At 33.4% G+C, this 24,712-nt stretch overlaps 1 protein-coding gene across 1 annotated transcript in view; it reads right to left on the bottom strand.

Annotated features, from left to right (window-relative positions):
- The window catches only part of RSBN1L (round spermatid basic protein 1 like), a 97,180-nt gene that overhangs the window by 40,269 nt on the left and 32,199 nt on the right, over positions 1–24,712 (bottom strand). Inside the window, exons 2-3 of the mRNA XM_074194006.1 lie at positions 21,931–22,047; positions 10,873–11,516 (exon numbers count right to left, since the gene is read on the bottom strand). Of these exons, the coding sequence (XP_074050107.1) occupies positions 10,873–11,516; positions 21,931–22,047 (761 nt within the window). The remainder of the gene's footprint in view (positions 1–10,872; positions 11,517–21,930; positions 22,048–24,712) is intronic.

The raw sequence follows: 24,712 nt of genomic DNA, 5'->3' as shown, positions 1-24,712 counted from the left end.
CTCTTTTCTTCTTTCCCCTCCCCTCCCCCCTCAATTCAAACTTCACCTAGCCTATCCTCAGAGTGCTTACTGCTTTTTCTAGGAGGAGAAAAGTTGTTAATCTGTACACTTTGTAGCCTTCTATAATAAATCCTGAGGGGCAGCTAGGTGGCACAGTGAGGAGAGCACCAGCCCTGGAGTCAGGAGGTCCTGAGTTCAAATGCGGCCTCAGACACTTACTAATTATAATTACCTAGCTGTGTAACCTTGGGCAATTCACTTAACCCCATTGCTTTGAAGAAACCTTAAAAAAAAAAAAGAAATGAATGTATAATAAATCCTGAGCACTTTTAGATCCCGTACATGAATTCATCCACCATTCAAGGCCTCTCAATCTTTAAATTTATGGCATCCTTGAGGACAAGACTTCAATGCAGTTACGGAGAAAAATTTCAACACAGTTATGGAGAAAAAACAAGACCCATAAAGCAGGGTTATGTGGCAGTGTCCTGACATTAGTCAGAAGACCTGTTTCAAACCTTCTTATGGTTGGGGTGCTATTTACCACCTGGGGATTTTACCTCTCAAAATCTCTATTTCCTTATCTGTAAAACAAGGGGCTTCAAAGATCCCAGCAAGATGAGTAAGGATTTATTACTGAACAAAAATTTACTGGGAAAATTTTTAGAAAGCAGTGAATCATAATTTAGATACATATACCAAGATATGCTTCAAAAAGATATGACTTAGACATAAAAGGTGACATCATAAACAAATTAAAGAAGCAAGGAAGTTATTATTTTCCAGAATTATGGATAGAAGAATTCATGATCAAACAAGGAACAGACAGAAGATAAAATGTTAAAATTAGAAGGGAAATATTTTATGAGGGGGAAAATTTTTCAGTATGAGACTCTGATCCAGATTTATAAGACTAAACCATTCTCTCTTAGATAAATGGTTAAAGGATATGTACAGAAAGTTTTCAAAGGAAGAAATCCAAGCTATCAAGAACTTTGTTAAAAAAAAAAAAAAAAGAAGCTCCAAATCACTAATAATAGTAATTTCAAAAATGCAAATTTAAAAAAAAAGCCCTGTGGTTACAGTTAAAACCAATCAAACTTGCAAGGATAACATTAGGGAAAATAAGTGTTGAAAGGCCTCTGTTGGTAAATATATGAAATGACATATAGCTGTTAAATGAAATTTGGAACTACGGCCTTCAAATCACAAACTCTGGATATCCTTTGACTGACTGACACTACTACTCAGACTACTCCCTAAAGAAGATCAAAAAAAAGAAAAAAGTCCAATATGCATTAAAAATAATTATAGCATCTTCCTGTAGTGGCAAAGAACTACAAATGACCAGACTGGTGAACAAACTTGTTATATGAATATTAACAGAATATAACTGTATCATAAATGAGGAAAGGGATAGTTCAGAGAAACTTTTATATGAACTGATAAAGAATCAAGTGAGCAGAATATAAAAAATAATTTATACAGTAACATTGATTCTGTAAACAAAAAACTCTATTACTTATAAATCCAAAGGACCAATAATGAAGAAGGTGACTCACCTACTGAAAGAGCAGTAGTGGATTCAAGATATATAATAAGACATATATTTTTGGACACTAACAATATAAGAATCTATTTTGTTTGTGCATTTTTGTAATAATAATAATAAGGGCCTTGTTTTTCTTTTTCTGTTCAATTCAGAGATGGGGTGAGGAGGCAGGGATAGGGTTTCAGCTCCAAGAAAAAATAAGAAGTCAGAAGGTAAGAAAGAATCCCAAACAAACAAGTTATCTCAACTGTTATTCTTTCCTCAATGTAAGTACTCTCTAACAATATTTAACTTTGGAGACACATATAACCAGTCTTCTTCATTAATGAGCCTTATGACTTAAAGCCTTTTTCATTAGATTTGCAAGATACCCAGAAAATACATTCCTTTAAGGGACTATAGGTTCCATACAAATTAATAACTGGGACATAGCAGCCAGAAAATACAATAGCCAAAATAAGAAATTATATTCCTTCTGTAATTTCAACTCGTTAATTTAATCCTGTTCTGTTAATCCAGTTCTTAGGAAGGACACTGAGAAAGTAGAGTTTATCCAAAGAAGAATGGTCAAGGAGGTGAGATCTGAAATTATACCATGTAAATTGAAAAAGATGAGGATGTTTAATTTAGAGCAGGGTCCTTATCTGGTAACTAATTTCCAGTATCTAAAACTACCTTATTTTTCCCCCCCTCTATTCAAGTTCATAAACTCCCCATGAAATCTAGTCATATAGGAATAGGTGGATACTGTCTTAGAATAATACATGATATAGCTATCTTCAAGATATGTAATGATTGTACTATAAAGGAATGATTAACACTTGTTTTGTTTGGCTTCAGAGGTCAGAATTAAGAAAAATAGGGTGATTTCTTGGATTCCATCTCCATATAAGGAAAACTTCCAAACAAGATTAAATAAAAGTGGAATGGGCTAATAATGATGATTCCCATCATTGTCATTCTAAGACCAGATGAACGCATTATAATATTATGAGATTTTTTGCTTAATTACAAATTGAACTAGATGAATTCTAAGCCCCATTCAACCCTGGCTGGGGAAATCACCATATTTAATTGTAACTACATTCAGATTCACAAAGAATGGAAAAAGTCAGGATAAAGAGAAAGTAAAAGTTGATAAAAAAAGAGAAAGGAAAATGAGGAATTATAGTTAAAAGAAAAACTATTCAACTCTTTAAACTATTAAGAACATATTTCATACTATTGATGATCTGCCAATAAAATATATTTTTGATGTATATTCATGGTAATACTCTCCATAACAAAAAAATGAAAATAAAGTGAATATTAAATGGAGAATATCTAAAAAAACTGTTCTGAAAGAAACAACAAACATTAGTCTGCTTCACTGATGCAGAGGCATATTTTTTTTAAAAAAAGAAACAATTATTACAATGTAAATGAAAAGATAACTAACTAAAAAATCAAAAATGAGAACAGATAATAAAACATAATCTCTCATTTCATGATAAAGAGACAAGGGACTACTAGAGCAAACAGAGAAAGGGGGGGATGGATGACAGAAATAGACAGTCACTGATTAATGTATTCTCTTTGTTACAAAGAGAAATTTAAGTAAAATAAATAAGTGTCCGGAAATTATTGTAATATAAACATATGAGCATCAACGAAATTTTTATTTCCCAAGTGGAAAACGACAGCACTTCAAAAGCTGATCAAATAAGAGTTCCTCAGCTCAATTTGGGAGTCAGTGACAACTGAGTTCAAATTCTTTCTTTTGACATTTATAAGACTGAGGGACCCAGAGTAAATCTCTTAACATCTATGTGCTTCAGGCAACTCCCTATGACCTATTACAAACAAATAATTACAAATTAGTGCATTGGTGGAGAGAGTTCTGCCACCAATTTCTCCTGCTGACCCATATTACCCCTTCTTCCTCTAACAGAATTAGGTTCTTAGATTATTTGTCTATTATTGAAGGAATGGTTGGTTTTTTTTGTTTTGTTTGTTTGTTTTTAGGTTTTTGCAAGGCAATGGGGTTAAGTGACTTGCCCAAGGTCACACAGCTAGGTAATTAGCAAGTGTCTGAGGTCAAATTTGAACTCAGGTACTCCTGACTCCAGGGTCGATACTCTATCTATTGTGCCACCTAGCTGCCCCAAAGGAATGGTTTGTAAGATTTACAAGGTCAAGTGTTACTATGTCTATATCTTCCAAAAGGATTCCAGAAGACCCATGAGGAAGTTCTCAAGACAGAGAAGTGACGAACTAATACAGAGAACGAGATACCAATATAGGAATCTATATGTGTGACAATGTTTTCTTTTGCAGACATTTTACATAACTGAAAAATAGGACATTTAATTAAAAAATAATAAAGCAGAGGTAACTAAAAGTTAGAATAGTTTCAACAAGAACAAGTCATATCAGATAAACCTCTTTTCCTTTAAATACAATATGCACATATGTATATTAAAGATGCCTTTGCCTTAACCACAGCATGATTTTCATCCCTCCAGACAGAACTATCTTCTTTCTAACAAAAAAAATCAATTGCGCAAAAACATTTGATACAGTGATTAAATCTATGTAAAAAATATTCTATCCTAGTTGTCTTTTATCTCTCTGTAGGAAAGAGAAGTATGTTTCATTATATGTTCTCTGGAATATTTATTAGTTCTTCCCTGAGAGATCAACTTTCTTTTTGTGTTCTTTTCACTTAACAGTATTCTCTTCTGTTCTGCTTATTATGCGTCAAATCATACAAATCTTTAAGTTTCTCTGAATTCCATATAGTCATTACATCCTAAGAGCACAAAATTTCATTATGTTCATATAAGTTTTATTTTTTCATTTTATTTCTCAATTGAAGGACATCCTGTTTGCTTACCAATCTTACCAAAACGCTTCATTTTTGTTATGTATAAAACCTCTGTTTCTGTCACTGACTTCATCAGAATGTGTGTCCAAAACTTTGTTTACTGTGTCAATATGCATAGTAAATTTAGTCATTTTTCCTGCATAATATCCAAACTGCAATCCAGAAATACTAGATTCTACATCTCTATCCTCAACAATTCATTTTCACAATTTCTTCAACTAATAAACAGCTGACCCCATCCTACCCCCCCCAGCTTCTTTGGAAACATTGTTTCTAATCTTGTCATTTTTGTCAAATATACATTATATAAGATGAAACCAGTTGTTTTATCTAGCATTTCTATTAGTGATTTCTATTAGTGATGTTCTCATTTAGTTTTTTTTTTCCATTTAGTCTTATAACGTGAAGGATTTCTTTTATAATCACTGGTTCACACTGAAGAGTGGATATTGAAGTTAATGGAGTTAATTAAAACCTTATTTAAATTTGTCTGTATGATAGATGCTGCAAATATTGTTTTTCTACTCGATCATTTCTCTTCTTAGTGAATTATATTTGTGCAAAGGTTTTTTAATCCTATGTACTCAAAATTGTCTCGTTTTCTTTTCTGACAGAGACTTTGTGGTCAAGTAGGGAGATTCCATAAACGAAGTACTCCAGCTCACTTAGTTAAATTTTTCTATGGTATCCTTATGAACAAAATGGAAAATTTTGGCCCTAGAGATGAAATAATCAGCTAAAACAAGAGCTAATTAAAAGGCAGGATCTAAGAAACAACCATAAATGATTGGTCAATGTCAATTTGGAGGGATATTCCTAAAAGAGGATCCCAGATATTTCCCTGGTCCTATTCCAGTTAACATTTTTATCAATTACTTGAACTGATATACTTTATCAAATTTGCAATATGATACAAATTCGGGAAAGGTAATATACAAGATGACAGGATCAGGATCCAAAAATATCTCAATAATTTAGAATAGGAAGCAACCTCTAGCAGATAAATATAAGGTTTTATTCTTGAATTCAAGATACCAAATGTGACCTCTGTTCTAGTTTCTTTTTTAAAGGTGTAAAGTCAACAAAGTCAAAAATATAACATTGCAGCAGATAGATACATCGAGATCCATAGTAAGCTACTGCTAATACAACAACTTACTAATAATAATATGGTGTCTTAAAGTTTACAAATTACTTTTGATATATGATCTCATTGTGATCAACCTTATAAGGCAAGTGTTTTTTTTTAATTATTTTTAGGTTTGTTTTTTTTTGCAAGGCAAATGGGGTTAAGTGGCTTGCCCAAGGCCACACAGCTAGGTAATTATTAAGTGTCTGAGACCGGATTTGAGCCCAGGTACTCCTGACTCCAAAGGCGGTGCTTTATCCACTATGCCACCTAGCCGCCCCAAGGCAAGTGTTTTATTATTCACATTTTACACATAAAAAAATGAGGTTCAGAAGAAATTAAATGGGCCTGACTCCAAGTCCAGAGTTCTATCTACTAAAACATACTATCTGTGATTACTACAATAAGGTTGATGTATTAGTTTTCATTAGTCTTCTAAGACACCCTTAAGTGTTAAAAAAAAAAAAAGCAGTATTGTTTAACAGGATGAAATTTAAAGTTTCTACCTTCATTAATGCATTCCATTCCTGATTAGCAAAATAGTTTTCCTTATTCTACTTCCATTTTCTATAGAAATATTTGATTGATCAGTTCTTCACTGTCCTTTTCCCTTTTTTTCTCTCCTTCAAAGCAATCCTTAAAAGGAGTTGCAGTATAATGGATAGAACTGGTCACAGCACCAGGATCTGCTATTTAATACATAATTGCTGGCAACTTGCCTGGGCAAATCGCTTAACTTGAGCTCACATATAATTCCAAAGGTATAAAACACAAAGCCCTAATGCAAAAAAAGCAAAAAAAAAAAAAAAAAAGCTATACAAATATGAATCCAACATTTTAGGAATTCAAATTCCACAGTCCTTGACAAATCCCTAATGACATTATTTCTCTAACTGGTACTCAACCTGAGCTTTCTCTGACTGGAAACAAGAATTTAAGGACACAACTTTTCTAATCATCAAGAAAGAGGAGAAAAAAAAAAGCCTCTGGTGAGACAGATTAGGAACTGAACCATAAAGCACCAAAAGCAAAACACAGAAGAGTATCAAAAGATGAGAAGGCCAGAGGGCTCAGGAAAGGGGGGAGGGAGGAAGTGAAGATTGAGTGTGTATGTCTATACACAAGATTGTTATCTTCTTCCAATCTGAGATAAAATGAGGGCTGAGATTATTGTCTTTGTATACCAAATCCTAGCACATTTTTTCAACTTAAAATTTATTCCCTTTATTTATCATTATCTATCAGTACACATTAAATGCCAAAGAAATAAATTAAACCTGGTATGTGAAAAAGTAACATGAATTAGTCTTCAATGTTTTTAAGAATTCAATTTCTAAATTCCTCTCCCAATACAAAAATTTACTCAAAAGTTAAAATAAGTTAAATAGACACTCACTGTTATGGAAGGGATGGTTGTGGATCTGGGTGGATCTAATAGGGAGGGAAACCATTTTCTTTAACTTTTATTAAGTGTTTCTACAAGAGCTAGATTCTCCACAACCCTACCCTAAATTGATGGGAGTTCAGGAAAAAGAGGCCCTGATTTTTTTGAAGTTTAAGATAGGAAAGGAAATTGAAAGGTAAATTCTGCTTTGTAGATTCTAACTTTGGATTCCTTTATGTAGTATGATCATTATTTAAAAATTAGTAAAGATTACTGTATCATAAGATTATAGGTTGCGAAAAATCTATCAAGAAACTCATCAACAGGGAGGCTAGGTGGCGCAGTGGATAAAGCACCAGTCCTGGAGACAGGAGTACCTGGGTTCAAATCTGGTCTCAGACACTTAATAATCACCTAACTGTGTGGCCTTGGGCAAGCCACTTAAACCCATTGCCTTGCAAAAACTTAAAAAAAAAACCAAACCTAAAAAAAAGAGAAACTCATCAACAGTTTATATGCAAACTTTTTCCACTTTTTCCTACTAATAATTTTGCTTAAGATAAAAAAAAATCTCAGCAGCTGGGATCTATTTTCTACTGTTCAATTACCATGCATTAAAACAAATTATACAACTAAGTCCACCACAAATTCACATTATATAATCTTAAATTCTCTCACTGCCTCCTACTCTGACCTTCCAATTTCTTCTTTCATGTTCACACTTTATTATTATTTCAGCATTTCTCCTACTTTACCAAGAACCCTTAGGTCATTCATTTCACTCTCTTCTCCTTTAATACTCCATACCTTTAGGGGCAGCTAGGTGGTGCAGTGGAGAGAGCACAGGCCCCAAAGTCAGGAGGACAGGAGTTCAAATCCAACCTCACACACTTAATAACTGCCCAGCTGCGTGACCTTGGGTGAAGCACTCTTAACTTCATTACCTTAAATAAAATTTTTAAAAAATACTCCATACCTCTAGAACCCTTTACATTTTCACCTATCCTCTTCTCCTTTTCTCTACAAAAGATATCACCCCTCAAGTCCCATTTCTTCAAGAAATGTTATCCCATTTTTCCTTCTCTCCCCCCCCCCATTTACTGTCTCTCTTTACTGGTAACTAATCTCCCTGATCCTCAAAAATTGATGTTAACATCTGAAATGCTCTTATACCTCTCTTCCTTTTCACTGCCAAACTCCAGTTAAGAACATACATATTTGATGCCTTTACTTTCTCACCATTTACTTACTTCTCATCCCTTGAACTCTAGTTTAGTACTCCACTGAAATTGCTTTTTCAAAGAATGGTAAGCAATGACGTCTCAAGTGAGAAATTTAGAGTCTTTTCTAAGGTTATCCTCCTTGATTTCTTTACTCTTTTTGACATTGGTCAATCACTCTTCCTAAAAACATTCTCCTTCCTCGTGACACCTACCGGTTCTTCTAACTATTCTATTTGCTCCTTCTTATTTTCTTCTTTTAGATCATCTATCAAGGTTCTGTCCTGGGTCCTTTTCTCTTCTTTCTCCTCAATGATCTCAATCACTCCCATATGTCCAAATTATTCTATCTATGAAGATAATTTCCAAACCTACATTCTCTCAATTGCCTGCTATCTCAATCTAATTGTCAAACCATCTCAATCTAAATAATTTATCAAATTCCAAATTCAACATGTCAAAAAAAAACCCAAACCTCATTATCTTATCATCCCACCTCCCAAAGTTCTCTCTCTTTTGAAGCCACTACCATCCTTCTAGGCACTCAGGTGCCAATTAATTATTTACTTGTTCTCACCCCTCTAATCAGTTGTCAAATCTTATCAATTCAAATTCTATAACAACTCTCATATTACTTTCCATTCATGTACCCATAGTCCTAGTTTCCCTCTCCTATGGACTCTTGTAATAGCCTCCTAATTGGTTTCTAATCTATATAAGCCTCCTAATTATTTCCAACCTATATATCTATCTATTCTCCATACAACTACCAAAATAATCTTAAGTCACTAGACTAACAATATCATAACACCCTATTAAAAAATCTCTGAGAGGTTTGCCTCTAGAAGAAAATTTTGTAAAATTTCCACAATCCTTCCAATTCACAAAGTTTATTCCAGACAAACTGTTCCCTAATTTTTTGGGGGGGGGGGGTGTTTTTTTAGTTTTTTCAAGGCAATGGGGTTAAGTGGCTTGCCCAAGGCCACACAGCTAGGTAATTATTAAGTGTCTGAGGCCGGATTTGAACTCAGGTATTCCTGACTTCAGGGTCGGTGCTCTATCCACTGCGCCACCTAGCTGCCCCCCCCTTTTCATTGCATCTCCCATCTCACTCACAGAAGCCTGCAATGTGCATCCTCCAAATCTTAAAACTTTTAGAAATCTTACCTTTTCATAAAGCACAACTCAATCATCGCCACTTCCAATCTCAAGCCTATAATCATCCTTCCTAATCCCTCCTTAATTTGCCTTGATTTATAGAATGAAATCCTCCAGCATAATGTAAGCTCCTTGATCACAATGTTTATTTCATTTTTGTTTCCCTATCACTCAACCCAATACCACTATGTACTCAGCTGACAGTAGATAAATGTTTGAGTCAACTCATCTAAAACAGTTCTTTTCAAAGCGGCTGTATTTTTGTTTTTTGTCATTCATTTTTGAAGAAGTTCTTGACATCAGGAAGGTGATGCCATGACAAGCAAGTGAATTGGATTTGAGTGAGGCAGTGCTGTGCTAGATCACCAGCCTCACTCCAGAACCATCTGGGTCCAGTGGCCAGATATGAATCAGGACAACTGGAGATGACCCTGGATGCAGAGCAATCAGGGTTAAATGACTTGCAAGTGGCAAGTGTCTGAGGCTGGATTCAAAGTCCTGTCTTTCTGACTCAAAGACAGTGCTCTACCTACTGGAACCACCTAGTGGCCCTTCAAAACAAATAAAAGAACTGGTCACAATATAACAATGTAAAAATTAACCGCTACAGACCAAATTTGTTTTATGTTGTTTTCTTCTAATTTTTTTCCTTTTTTGTTCTGATTCTTCTTTCACAATATGATCAATATGGAAATATGTTGAACATAGTTCTACAGTAGGTATAACCTAGATCAGATTACTTGCTGTCAAGGGGAGGGGAAAGGGAAGAAAGGGAGGGAGAAAAATGTGGAACTCAAAACCTTACAGAAAAATTAAAGCTGAAAACTATATTTTCATGTAGTTGGAAAAATAAATAAATTTATTAAAAAATAAAGAAGAAAATTAACTGTAATAATTCAGTGTTATAGAAAAAACCAGGTGGCCATATTCATATAACTTATATGGTGACCATGAGGGGCAATAAATGTAACCTCTGTTTCAATTATCAAATAGGATCAATACAGTTGTGATCTACATGTTTCCTTTCAAGTCTGTTATATAACGATTCTACTTCAAAGTTTGTCAAAAATTACAACTCCCGTAATAGTGTTTAAAAGTCTAAAACAACTTTATGTGAGGGGGGGAAAGGGAGAGGACAGAAGAGAAAAATGAATTTTAGGCAATTTTTTCAAGAAGAAAAAAGTAAATTTTATGGCCTGGGAAAATACATTAGTAAATTACAAGTGTTTTTTAGAGTTTATATTTAATGACTATATTGCACCTAAGAACTTTCCTTTGGGTCACAGGTAACATCTGCAAAGGATTTCTTTTTTACTTTGCATAGGTATCGTTAATCATCTTTAAGGAAAAATTTTGGAGTAATGGCTAGAAAATATAATTTTAAAAATACTTTATGTGATATCTATCCAGGCTTAGAAATATATATGCCTAACACTCTCCTAAATTCTTCGCTCTTACCTTCCATTTTATAATTACAGGAAAAAGTTAACAATTCAAAAAAGGAACAAAAACCTTCATGAAAAACCATTGTTATTTTTTTTTAAAAAAAAGAGAACCTCTTACCTGAGCATGAAAATTGGACATAGTCGTTGTCTCTATATCTTTCTTTCCTAATATCTCCATTTTCACTGGTGAATTGGGAAAATTAAATGAAAAGTAGTCTAAAAAGTCAGGTAAATATGTAGCTGCCCCATGAACAATACCCATTACATAGTAAGCTGCAGAGTTTTCATTTTCACTAAAAACCAGACCCACAAATTCTTCTGCAAACCTCTCCATCTCCACAGGAGACAAATGGGAGAGTTCATTACTGTAGGCATGGATAACTGATGCACCTCCATTAGGCTGGTGCTCAATATGAATAAGCTGTTTGAACTCCAATGTGTCCAATCTTTTCGTTTTATTCTGAACTCGAGGCTCCTTTAATGAGACAAATGGAAACTCACTGTTCTCTGGTATCTTAGACTCATACTCCTTCTTGGTATCCAAATTCTTTCCAATATAATCCTTAAGATGATCATCTATGATGCCTTTGGCTTCTCGCTCTTCAACATCAGAAAGCAATCCTGAGCAGATGGTTTGAATAGATTTGCTATACATTTTTGGATGCTTCCTTTTTTCACTTTCTTTGTGTTTCTTTTTCTTTTTCTTCTTTACCTTTTTAATTTGTAAGTCTTCTGCATTTGTTTTTGGTTTGTCCTTCCCACCTGTTGGGAAAAATTGGTTTTGAAACTCCTTATTTTAACTGCTAAAATCTCACACCTTACATAAAGCATTTTAATAAAAAAAGACAAGTTTACCTTCATTGTACTTTATACTGGAGATTAATTTTATACAGCACTGAAAGCTTAAGAGTGTCCCAAAAGGGACAATGCATTTTAAGTACACTAACAATAAATAATATTAAGACTTTGGGAATGTATAAAAAGTATGAATATCACATTTTAGGTAAAAAATATAAAAACAGTGATAAAATCAAAAGAATGGAACACTCCACTGTAAAATATAGGATAAAAAAAATTTATCAACACCAATGATGTATAGAAAGGCACCCATTATTGAGAGAGTTAGAAAAATGCACTTAAGACTCAAACTCATGCCCCACCCACCAATTGCAACTAGGATTATGACAGAACATAAAAATGCACTAGGAGATATCTGTAAAACCAGCAAAATAGCAAGAGGATACAATTTGTAAGCTACTTGGTTTGCTTCCTCCTAGGTTTTTTTTCTTTCTAATTTTGCCTCTAAGTGGATTCTTGAGGTTTCTGTAATCCTTTAAGTTTCAAGAAGAATCAATGAAAAAGATATAAAACATATAATTTACAAAGTCATTAAAATTTTCTAAGAAATCAAGACTTCAAAGATGTAAGGAAAAGTAACAGAACTCCAACAACTTTGAGGCTTTTGTTCATTTTTCACATAAGTGACAAGATGTAGAGGCAAAAGAATGTATATTAACATTAGCTATGAACTGAAATATCAGTGAATTAAGAGGGCTGATCTTGAAGCCCAGACCAGTGTTCAAATTCTGCATCTGACAAATACTGATTCCATATGATTATAGGGTAAATCATTTAATCTATTACTGCCCCAAACAATACTGTTCAGGTACTTCAGCATTCTAAAGGAAGTCCACTAACTCCTGGACTGATACAACCAAACTTCAAATCAAAAAATACAAAGTCAAAAGAAAGAAAGGGCTAAGCAATGTGGAAACAAAACAGGAAGAAATCATGAACTGTGGCACGGTAGACAAAAATAGATTTATGAGGCAAGTCACTTAATTACTAAGCCTAAAGTTTGTGTGTATGTATATGTGTAAAAATAAATATAAATAATATGCTTGCCCTTGCCCTTGGATGAAGAGACTGATAAAATTTTCATGTACAAAATGTAAGGTGTTCCAAACACAGTAATACAATAATAAGCTATTTTTACTAACCAGTATCTCTCTAAACATAGGGAAAAAAAGTACAAATTTCCTCAAAAGAAGTATTTCCTAAAATGGTTCTTTTGAGTAACTGAAGTTAAAAACTAAATGAGCTTATTCATTTTCATCTAAATTAGACACCTTTGATCCTCTTGAATTACACTCAAAATTTCTTTCTGACTTCATTTAACCTTTCTCATTCACACATGTTGCAAATGAAAAGCTGTTATTACTTTTCAAAGATAACTAGTTCACTTTTCTTCAGGATTCTGCTATCAAAGTATCTTTATTGTTCAGTCAACTTCTCCTTCCTTGTTATTTATTCTAGAAAGAAATGTTTATATGATGTGCTACACCCCAAAATAAAACATTGTGTTTATACTTTTCTCTTTATACAACTACTCTCTAATTGCTTCCATTACCTTAAATCTTGCTCACTTCTTAACTCCCTGTAAACTGACTTGCCACCCTAGTAGAAATTTACTTAAATTGCTCTTGAAAATTCCAACAATATCCTTAACTGCCCATCCGGTTTCTCTTCCTCAGGGTTCATCTTCCTGAAATAGTCTGCTATTATTTGATGCTACCAATAGCAATCTCCTTGAAATTCTCCCCATTTTATTTCTCTGGATACTTTCCTCTTATACCGGATTTTCCCTGAGAATTCATTCTCATCCCTTTATTTCCTCTCTTTATACATGTATTTCCCATATGATCTCACACACCTTTGCACTGCCTATTCAAACATCAACTTAAGTTTTACATCCTCATTACAACTCTTATCTTACATTTCTAATTGCTTAGCACCTTTTCACTTTGATGTCTATCATTACTTTAACTTGCATGTCTAAATCTTCCTCTCCAAATCAAGTCCCAAAATTTATGAAATGGTACTACCATTCTCTATCCCTGTCATCCAATTAAGAAAACAAAAACATCTGATTCCTCCTTTGATTCAAGGTCATCTCATCAATCATCCAAATCTAGGTGATTTTTGTTTTGCAATATTGCTCACATCTATTCTTTCCCCTCCATTCAAACTTCCACTACTCAATTCAGATCCTTGTTAGTTCACACCTGAACTACTGCAAAAGTCTCCTAAACAAGTATTCTTGCCTCCAGTCTACCCTCAATCCAATCTGCCCAGAGTTGCCAAAAAAATTCTCTTCATACTACTTACATATTGTCATACTCCTCATCAAGCAATGTGTTACTTCTCATTTACCTAATCAAATAATGAACAAACTCTCAAGCTGGCATTGAAGAGTTCTCACTATTAAGCCTCAAAATTTCTAGCTTTATTTTCTATTACTTCCCCTAAAATAAACTTACAGTTTTTGAATACATGCAATACTACATATTACCTGAAGAAATGTTAAATCTTTCCTTCCTCTGGTGAGGGCCTTACCTGAATGTTCTTCCCTTTACTTCTACCTTTCAAAATTTCACCTACCATTTAAGGTCCAGCTCAAACCAGAACTCCTCGATCTTGTCAAAAAATAATTTCCCCTTATTACCAATATCCATTCCGTTTAAATACTGCTTATGCTAATCATGTAAAACTTAGTTTAGTATTAACTATCCTACTAACATTATAAGCTTCTTAAAGTCAAGGACCATGTCTCTGTATTCCTATTCTTTTAGTATAATATCTTATACATAATCAATGCCTAAAAAGATGCAAGTAAAAAACCTATACAATCAATGAATTAAATTATTCCTCTTATTCTTCTTTCTCATATATAGTTAACTGAAGTTCTTCAACATCATCAATATCACTAAGTCTTTGCCTCAACAACACATACTAAAAAAACTCTTCAGTTGCCATAATTTTTAGGAAGTGATAAAGTAAACAATTAAAAATGATTTCTCTATTCCTTATCTTTTACTTTTTAATCCCTATTTAAAATGTATTTTTTAAGGGGTGGCTAGGTGGCACAGTGGATAGAGCACTGGCCTTGGAGTCAGGAGTACCTGAGTTCAAATCCAGCCTCAGACACTTACTAATTACCTAGCTGTGTGGCCTTGGGCAAGCCACTTAACCCCACTGCCTTGAAAAATCTAAAATAAAATTTAAAAAAAATGTTTTTCTTAGCATGTGGTAGAGAAAGGGGAGGAACAAAACAATAGAATATTTAGATATATATTTTAAGTCAATTGTGGATCAATAAAAAAGTTTTACTTAAAAGAAGTTACAATAGGTTTACTGTTCTGATTAAAATAGAAAAGCATGTCACAAAAAAGTGATGCTGGAAAGGGTAGTGAAGTAATTTTTTTTCCTATTAAACTTTTCTTAGACTATAAATTCCCTACTGACTCACTTCATATAGAGATAAAGGAGATATATAATATAGATCTCTACAGAGAAAGACACTTAAAATGTTTTTCAAAATGATCACAGTCTGTATCAGGTTAATACCACAACATCAACATAGAAAAGAAAACCAACAATTATTATTTTTAAAAAAAGTTATAATTAAAATAGAAGAAAAATACAAATATGCCTTTATAAAGATAAATTCCAAAAGAGTCAAGAAAATTTAAAGCTAGGTTATTGGATAGCATTAGTGAAGTATTCTTAAAATGACAGGTTAAATCATAAAACCTAAAATTCCTATTATGCAAAACAAGTTTGGTTTGAAACTTAGACCAAGTTTAAAAATCTTAAGAATCTAATCTTAAGGATGAATAAATAACCTTTTGTTATCAACATGCACTTCTGACGTCCAAAACTATCAAGTATGCTCTGACTTAGCAATTTTCTAGGATACTTTAATAATTTTTAAAAGACTGTCAGTTTGATTTTCAATTAGATTATGTATTCTTAAAGGCTACTTCATAAGTAGGCTTCATACACCACTGAAATTGTGGATGTCAATTAAAAAAACTGTAATTTATCCAAAAAATACTTAAATATAACAAGGGATACACAAGGGCACACTTAGAAAATCCAACTTTTGCCTTCAAACTACACTTAAGGGGCCGCTAGGTGGCGCAGTGGCTAGAGCACTGGCCCTGGAGTCAGGAGTACCTGAGTTCAAATCTGACCTCAGACACTTAAGGATTACCTAGCTGTGTGGCCTTGGGCAAGCCACTTAACCCCTTTTGCCTTGAAAACTATACTTAAAGGGATAACTTGCACTTTTTTGAATCACATATGCTTTCTTCTACAGTTTTACATAAACTCCTTTACTCATTTTCTTTCTCTAAATATTAAATATGTAAGGAACTAAATATGTTAAAAAAAAAAACAGGAAAAGGTAGAAAAAAGATAATGACCTAAATGAAGATGAATTTTTGGAAAGTGCTTCAACTTATGTAACCAACTTAAAATTAAACTACATATTAATTTTATAAGAAAATGCCATTTCACATTTGAAAGCTTCATCATGTACATTAACAGAAACCTTTCCAAACAAACATTATTCTAAAAATCAAAAGTTCCCCAGAGTAACTGCAGAGCCAAATAGATCTAAAACTTTTCACTTTAAATCCAATTGCAGACCTTTTTCTATACTATATTAAGAACAAGATTTAAGTAACTGAGGACCTAGGAAAGGTAAAAAATCCAAAGTATAACTATGATTTTGTTAAGGAGACTCGCACAAATACAAGAACTATTTAAACAATTTAACAATTTTCTCAAAATCATTGTGTTGTTCTTCTATGTACCAGTGTATCTTTTGAACTGATAACTAAAAGAAGATTATTCAGAAAAACTGAAACCTGATTTCACATCTGATACTAGAATTATTAAAGTAAATCAAGTTTGAGTTAATCATTATTAATTAATTTTTTAAAAACTAAATTAGGAGGTGGCTAGGTGGCGCAGTGGATAGAGCACCGGACCTGGAGTCAGTAGGACCTGAGTTCAAATCCAACTTCAGACACTTAATAATTACCTAGCTGTGTGGCCTTGGGCAAGCCACTTAACCCTGTTTGCCTTGCAAAAAAAAAAAACTAAATTAGCTCTTTCATATTACTTTCATTACAGCAACTGGGATGTCCAATAAACACCTCAAACTCAACATGACTAAAACAAAACCTATTTTTCTCCCCAAACACCCCCCTTTTTTCTAAAAACTTTTGTGCCAGAGTATTACCATTCTTTCAGTCAGATAAATACACATCTTCAATGTCATCCTTGATTCCTCGCTCACAACCAAGCCGATCCCTTCTGTTGACTCACAAAACCAGCTGTAGACTCTAATTACTTTATACTTGGACTTCTCTAATAGCCTGCTGATAGTGTCTCTGCCATGCCTTTCACCTTCTAATCTATCTCTCAGCTGCCAAACCAATTTGAACAAGTGAACAAACTCCAAGACTGCCCAATGAACTTCAGTGGCTCCTTATTACTTCCAGACTCAAATGAAACATCTTCTGTTTGGCTTTTAAAGTCCTTTACAAGCTGACCTCTTTCTAAATTTCCATTATTCTTACACTTTACTCCCCACCATGATCCAATGCCAGTGACCTTTTGGTTATCCCTCAAAATCACACTCCTTTCCTGGGATATTCTTCTTCCTTATCACTTGTTTTAAGACTTAGTTCTAATCCTCCCTTCTGCAAGAGACCCTTAACAGTATTTCTAGCTACCATTAAAGCCTTTTCTCTGAGATTATCTTCTATTAAAACTGTAAGATGACTCCATATGTACAATTTTTCTTAATACTGTCTCCCTCATTAGAGTGTGAGCTCCTTAAATACAAGGACTCATATTTTTACCTTTCTTTGGATCCCCAAAGCTTAGCACACAATACCTATGGTTACTAAAATAACATTTTAATATATGCTTGCTAGCTCACTGATAATACTTCACAGTTTACACAGGTCTTTGGGGTTTGTGTAATCAGTAACATGAATAATAGTCTAATTTCCAGCTGAAAAGTCTGAGGTTCTGAAAGGTCAAGTGATTTAAATATGAAAACAAAGTATCTAAGGTCTCATGATTTCAAGTGGCTCAGTCTACTCGCTACACTATCCTTCCTCCCAATTTTATCCACTTTTTGCCAGGGAAGAAAAAAATTGTGTGTAAGTGTATGTGTATGTATGTATGTATGTGTGTGTGTGTGCTTCAATGTGCATGAGAGCATGTGATAGATATGGTGTGTGTGTGTGTGTGTGTGTGTGTGTGTGTGTGTATAATATATATACTGATACTATTTTATTGTTTTTGTTACATTAGTCTCACATTTCTTCACATGGTTTCTGGAAAAATGGAATTTGTGTAGGCCAGGATCAGCAAAATGTCAGCATTCAGTTGGCACTCTTATGCCTTTAAATGTCTATAAGTGATATCAGTAAAGAAAATGACAAAAGGAAAGGGAAGTAATCAGTTTGATAAAGGGGGAGAGGGAAAAAAAGATGCATATGGGGAAAAGTAACTGCCTAAGATATTATTTGGCACCAGACAACAAAATACTTAATTATCTGACTGAAAAGCAACTTAGGAAATGATCATACATCATTTTTTGCTTTGAAAATAAATGCCAATTTGCTGTGCAGATAAATAATGATAATTTCATTCAATTCATTGGCATCTTTCCTTTGGGAAGGATAGGAAAATTACTGAAAATAGATCATAATGATCAGTAATTTTTCAGAGTGTCTGTAATCAACGAGAAATATCAAAAACATTCTTAAAATGGATAACAAATTGCTAAGGAATGCAAGTATTAGAATCTAAATTATCATTCCTAATCCATTCAGAATCTTCAACAGTAATTCCTCTTTGAATTGGAACAACTTTCCTATTTTCTTTTTGGCTAAGAATCTGCATCTGAAGAAAATTTAACTATCAAGTCTTCATTCAAACTTTTTTTCCCTCCTGTATTATCTCAAGCATTATCTTACTCCTATCTTACTCCCATTTCCAATTTAACAATCAAGAGTAGGCAAAGTACAGTTGTCAAAGTAATTTTCTTAATGTGCATCTGACCATCTTATTCCCCCTACTCAATAAATTTCAACAATTCCCAGTTACCTACAGAATCAAATATAAACTCCTTTATTTAAGCATTTAAAGCCATTACCAATCTGACCCCTTTCTTTCCAGTCTTCTCACACATGACTTTGCTCTGTACATTCTCTGGCCCACTCAAAAAGGCCTACATGCTGTTTCTTACACATGACGCTCCATCCTCCCATGACATGCCTTTGTTCTAGATAACTCCCTTGCCATGAATACTCTCCTTCCTCAGGTCTGCCCCTGACAGTCACAAGCTTCCTTTAAAACACTAAGCTTGAACACTACCTCTGGTCTTTCCCTCTAAGGCTACACAGCTTATACTTCTCTCCCAATACAGTGTGGTGTCTTTCTCATAATAAGTGCTACTTATCTCAAGATGGAGAGAGGGCTGACCAAATGTGCATAATTTTTAATGGAGGAATTTGTTTTGTTTGACCATACATGGTTGTAACAAGCTTTCCCCAATTGGGAGGAAGGGGAAAAGTTGAGCAGCATGGAGGAACAATAGGAGGAAAAACTTATAAACTTAAAAATTAAATTAAATATAAAAAATAAAGACCTCAAAAAAATAAAAATAAAATAAAAAGACCTCAATTCAAATCCTGACTATAGCTATAGGACCCTAGTAATTCATTTAACCTCTCTTGACCTCAGTCCCTCATTCGTAAAATGAAGAATTGGACTAAATCTAAATCTCAACTCTTAAAATCCTAAGATTATTTTTGCTCTTTTTTCTTTGGAACCCTTAGCACAATGCAACATAATGAAAACTTAATAAGCACAGACTAAGTGAACTGATTACTGCATAAAATGTATAAACCACTATGAATTTACATGGTGAAATAGAAAATTATATAAATCAGTAGGCTAAAACTTATCACTTAAAAGCAATGTATATACATTAATAACTAGCTGTTGTACTTAAGATGACACAGGGTTTATAATCTATTTAGAGAAAACACAAGGGCAAAGAAAAACTAGCAAAAGAATTATCAACTAAAGTATCCAAAAAAAGTGTTACTTCTGTCTTCTGTTCCCTTTAGACTAAGATCCTAAATAATAAGCAATAAAGTGAAGAAAATAGTTTGTACAAATTATGGTACAAGATCATCTAGGTCCATGAGAAAAATGAAAATGGAAATAGAAAATCTGGGGGGAGGGGGGTTTCTAATATGCTTTCAACAGTCAAATAGACCAGTTATATATATATATATATGTATGAATGTGTGTGTAGATAAAGATACAGATAAAGTTATCAATTCTGTTCCTCCCTTGATCTCTCATACAATATTTAAACAATTATTATTCATGCAGCCACAGACTTTCATTATATTATCAACTATATCAAGGCTGATGAATTTGTCAGAATTTTAATAATACAACAATTGACTTTGCCAGAACAGTAGCTGGAATCCTAGAAAATTTAATGAACTCTAGTTTCACCACAATATACCTCTTTTCTCCTTCCCAAGACCCTTATTAAACTTTTATAATTCCATTCATAGAGGTTTTATAGTATTAGAATTTTTAAATTAGATGTTTTGAAAAGGTTATTTGCATGACTATTACCCTTCAAGGATAAAATTAATCACAACTTGAAAACTGATAAAAATAAGAGAAATCCAGAACTATCATCATTCCTAAGTGTGACAAGAATGGAACAGAAAATTTTATCTCTTGAATTGATCTAAGACAGAAATTTCTTACAGATAACTCAAGAGGGAACACTTTTTTAAAATGTCATTTTCTTGTCAGCAAAGGAATTCCACTTTTCTCATAACTTAAAATCCCTTGACCTTCTATCATGAAATGTATACCAAAACTCAAAATCTTAAAAAAAAAAAACAATGTTGTAAAATTGTAATGTTTCTCCCCTTAGGAAAATTAACTCATTACCACATTAAATAGTCCTCTTTAATATGTTCTCTCAAATTACACTTCAAAATATTTTCGATAAAAAATATAATATAGACAAAGGATATGCAAAAGCAGTTTACAGATGATATCAAAGCAATCCATAGTCATATGAAAAATTGCTCTAAATCATTACTTATTAGAGAAATGCAAATTAAAGCTTTTCTGAGGTACCACCTCACACCTCTCAGACTGGTCAATATGACCAAAATGGACAATGATCATTGTTGGAAGGGCTGTGGGAAATCTACATTGTTGGTGGAGCTGTGAACTCATCCAACCCTTCTGGAGAGCAATTTGGAACTATGCCCAAAGGGCAACAAAAATGTGCCTACCCTTTGATCCAGCAATACCACTACTGGGTCTATACCCTGAAGAGATTAAGAAAAAGGGTAAAAACATCACTTGTTCAAAAATACTCATAGCAGCCCTGTTTGTAGAGGCAAAGAATTGAAAATCAAGTAAATGTCTTTCAACTGGGGAATAGCTTGGCAAACTGTGGTATAAATATGTCATGGAACACTATTGTTCTATTAGAAACCAGGAGGTATGAGAATTCAGGAAAGCCTGGAAGGATTTGCACAAAATGATGCTGAGTGAGATGAGTAGAACCAGAAGAACAATGTACACCCTAACAACAACATGGGGGCGACGTTCAACCTCGATAGACTCACTCATTCATTCTATCAGTGCAACAACCAGGAACAATTTTGGGCTGTCTGCAATGGAGCTTACCATCTGTATCCAGAGAAAGAACTGTGGAGTTTGAACAAAGACCAAGTTTGTTTAGGGCAGGGTCTTAGTCTAAAGGGAACAGAAGACAGAAGTAACACTTTTTTGGATACTTTAGTTGATAATTCTTTTGTTAGTTTTTCTTTGCCCTTGTGTTTTGTCTAAATAAACTTGGTTTGAAAAAAAAAACCCTGATATCTTATTGTCTGATCTTGCTATCTCTTCTACTTTATGTTTCTTCCTTAAGGATATGATTTCTCTCTCATCACATTCAATTTGGATCAATGTATACCATGAAAAAAATGTAAAGACTGGAAAACTGCCTTCCATGGGGGGTGGGGGGGAAGGACGTAAGATTAGAGGAAAAATTGTAAAACTCAAAATAAATAAAATCTTTATAAAAATACATAATACAGAATATTAATTCTATCTATATTACATTCAAATGATACATTTTTCACCACTTTGTTTAATCACTGTTAAAATTCACCTCCAAGAAAAAACATTTACTATTGATACAACTAAAATTAAGCAACAACATCCATTAAACAAAATTATTCTGCAGACTTACCTTTCGGCAATAATTTGACTTCTCCGTTCTCTTTTTTTATTTCATTTATTACTTTATGCTTCTTTTTTTCTTTTTGCTTCTCTTTGTCTCTCTCTTTAATTTTGTCTTTGATTTTATCTGTGGGGGAAAAAACTGTTCACGTTAAAAACAGATTCAGAAAGTAAATACTTAAAGATCATGACATTATCTTTCTAAGAAAGACAAAGAAAACAAAATCAAATTGTGTGGGAACTTCAGACAGAAAGGTTTACCCAAAAAATGAACATCTTAACTGTTGGTTTTACCAATTCATTTGGTTCTACAACAAATGATGAGTTCTAAAAAAGATTTTTCCTTTTCTTTTCGTGTGTGTGTGTGTGTATATATATATATATAAAATATATATATATTAGCTGTCTTTTGATGGTTATTGTGTATACTAAAATTTTTAAATAACTATAGTTTATATTTTATAATTTGACTTTAAAGAGACTTATACTTTAATGCTATTTGTGAAACCTTGAGGGTACAAAGGTATAAACAGAGATCATATATAGTAGTGAACATCATTTTATGTTTCTGGGTCATCATTATAAGATATTATAATATAGTCCTGTACCTACAAAAGAACTTGCAGTAACCTCAAAGTTTCTTTTTTGTTAAACTAGCAAATTGTTTCTGTATCAGTATCAGAGTACATAAAAATTACAATTATATAAATTATTAGAATATAAAAAACAAACAGCAACAAACATATTTCTAGAAAAATGTGACAATGTTTCTGCCCCTTCTGCTCCTGTTCATAGTCAGTTTATTTACATATCCTTGGGAACACAATCATTGTCAGCATATAAAAGCTAGACTTCTTCCTAGATAATTCTTAAGGCACAGGGTAATATAATGCAAGAACTAGACTAGCCTCTCAGGCAATGAGGAATCACAGATAGGGATGAGAATTGTGGAGGTATTTTCTCCTATGTGTGAAACTTAGACATGTCTTTTCAGTACATTCTGTTCACTGGGTGCTGTACTACTACACTGTCTCAGGATACAACCAGTGCCCAGGGACATGTGTCGAGTCTAGGCTTTCAGGCTCACTGGAAGCTACACAGCTGATCAGAGAGAGCCTTCTAAGGGAATTTTTTTTGTCCTTTGAAAATAAGGAACTGACTATTTAGATATGAGATTCAATGCAATAAATAGCTACTCAATGCAACTTGGAAGAGAGGAATGATAGCCCTCATTTAACATTAGAATGGGAATAAAAATATTGTCCTACCTATCCTTCACAAGATTGTTTTGAGTAAAAGCACTCTCTAGGCAAGTCACTATATTTCTCTCTGCCTAAATGGAAAAAATAGTAATAATATCATATTTCAGAGGGTTGTACTGAAACCTCCTTTATATTTTGTACCCCCCCCCAATTAAAATGTGAGCTCCTTGAAAGCAGGAACTGTCTTGGTTTTCTATTTGTAATCCTATCACTTCACACAGAGGGACTTAATAAATACTTTTTCATTCAAGAGAGAGATAATATACTTAAAGTACTAAAATACTGGAGAAAATATTAGTGTCATTACTTTTATTATTACTTGCAAGACAAACAATACTACAGACTTTGTTCTCAAGAAGCTTACCATCCTATCATAAGGGGAGGGGTACACATATGCAAAGATCACTGATATCCTGGAGGATTGTATTATGTTCAAAGAGAGTCTAGGAAAACTTCATAGAAGAAGTAGTTAACACCTAAGTAGAGTCGTGAATGAAGAGGACAACTTGAGAAAGACTGGAAATTATGGGAATTCACCATCAAGGGGTGGGCAAGTAACCAGCTAAGACAAAGAAGAAAGTACCAAAATAACAAGAGATAAAGAGCAGTCCAATTTGACTGAAACCTATGGTAAGTGAAAATGGAAGATAAGAGAACAGAGAGACCAACGAGGACACTGATTTAAGATATACTGCTTTAGACAGAGGGTACTGAGCAACTAACTGAACACAGTCAATAAGGGAGAGGGAAAGACTCAGTCTGCTTGGATCTTGAGCCTCATAGAAGGTGAGACCCTTAAAAATATGTATTGTTTTGTCTGTATTTCCAGCATTTATTAGTACAGTGACCAGGCACATGGTAAGCAATTAAAAAATGCTTACTGACTTGAATAATTTATAAAATAATAATACCATCAACAGAAATGATATAAACAGGCTTTACTCCTTTTAAATATCCCTTGGGGCATCTAGATAAGACATAGTGTATAGAACAATAGACTTAAGAGGCAACAGGACCTGAGTTCAAATTATAAATTGTATGATCATAAACAAGTCACTTAACCAATCTATCTCAGTTCCCTCATCTGTAAAAATTGAGGATAAAACAATACCTACCTCTGAAGTGGATCAATTAAGATAATAATGGTAAAGCATTTATTGCAACGGCTGGTGCATAGTTAGTGCTTTATAAATGTCAACACTATAAATGCTGCTGTTATTAATTTCTGATTGAGCAAGCTAATCTCTCTCATTTTGTGATAGCATAACTTTTTTTTAAGATTTTTATTTATTTTGAGTTTTACAATTTTTCCTCTATTCTTGCTTCCCTTCCCCTACCCCCCACAGAAGACAGTCCGTTGATAACATAACTCTTGCATTATCAATCAGATGTTAAATTATATTGCTCACAACATTTACTGCTGCAGGGAAATGTATATACATTTCAAAAATATTTCCAAACATTTTTAATGTTACCTGAAAATTTACTTAATCACAGTATGTCAGTTTAATATTCTTTTCAACTAAAAAT

This window comes from Macrotis lagotis, chromosome 7 (assembly GCF_037893015.1).
Source record: "Macrotis lagotis isolate mMagLag1 chromosome 7, bilby.v1.9.chrom.fasta, whole genome shotgun sequence".
NCBI classification, from domain to species: Eukaryota; Metazoa; Chordata; class Mammalia; order Peramelemorphia; family Peramelidae; genus Macrotis; species Macrotis lagotis.
The sequence above is the reverse complement of the archived record's forward strand: the minus strand, read 5'-3'. Positions and strand labels throughout refer to the sequence as shown.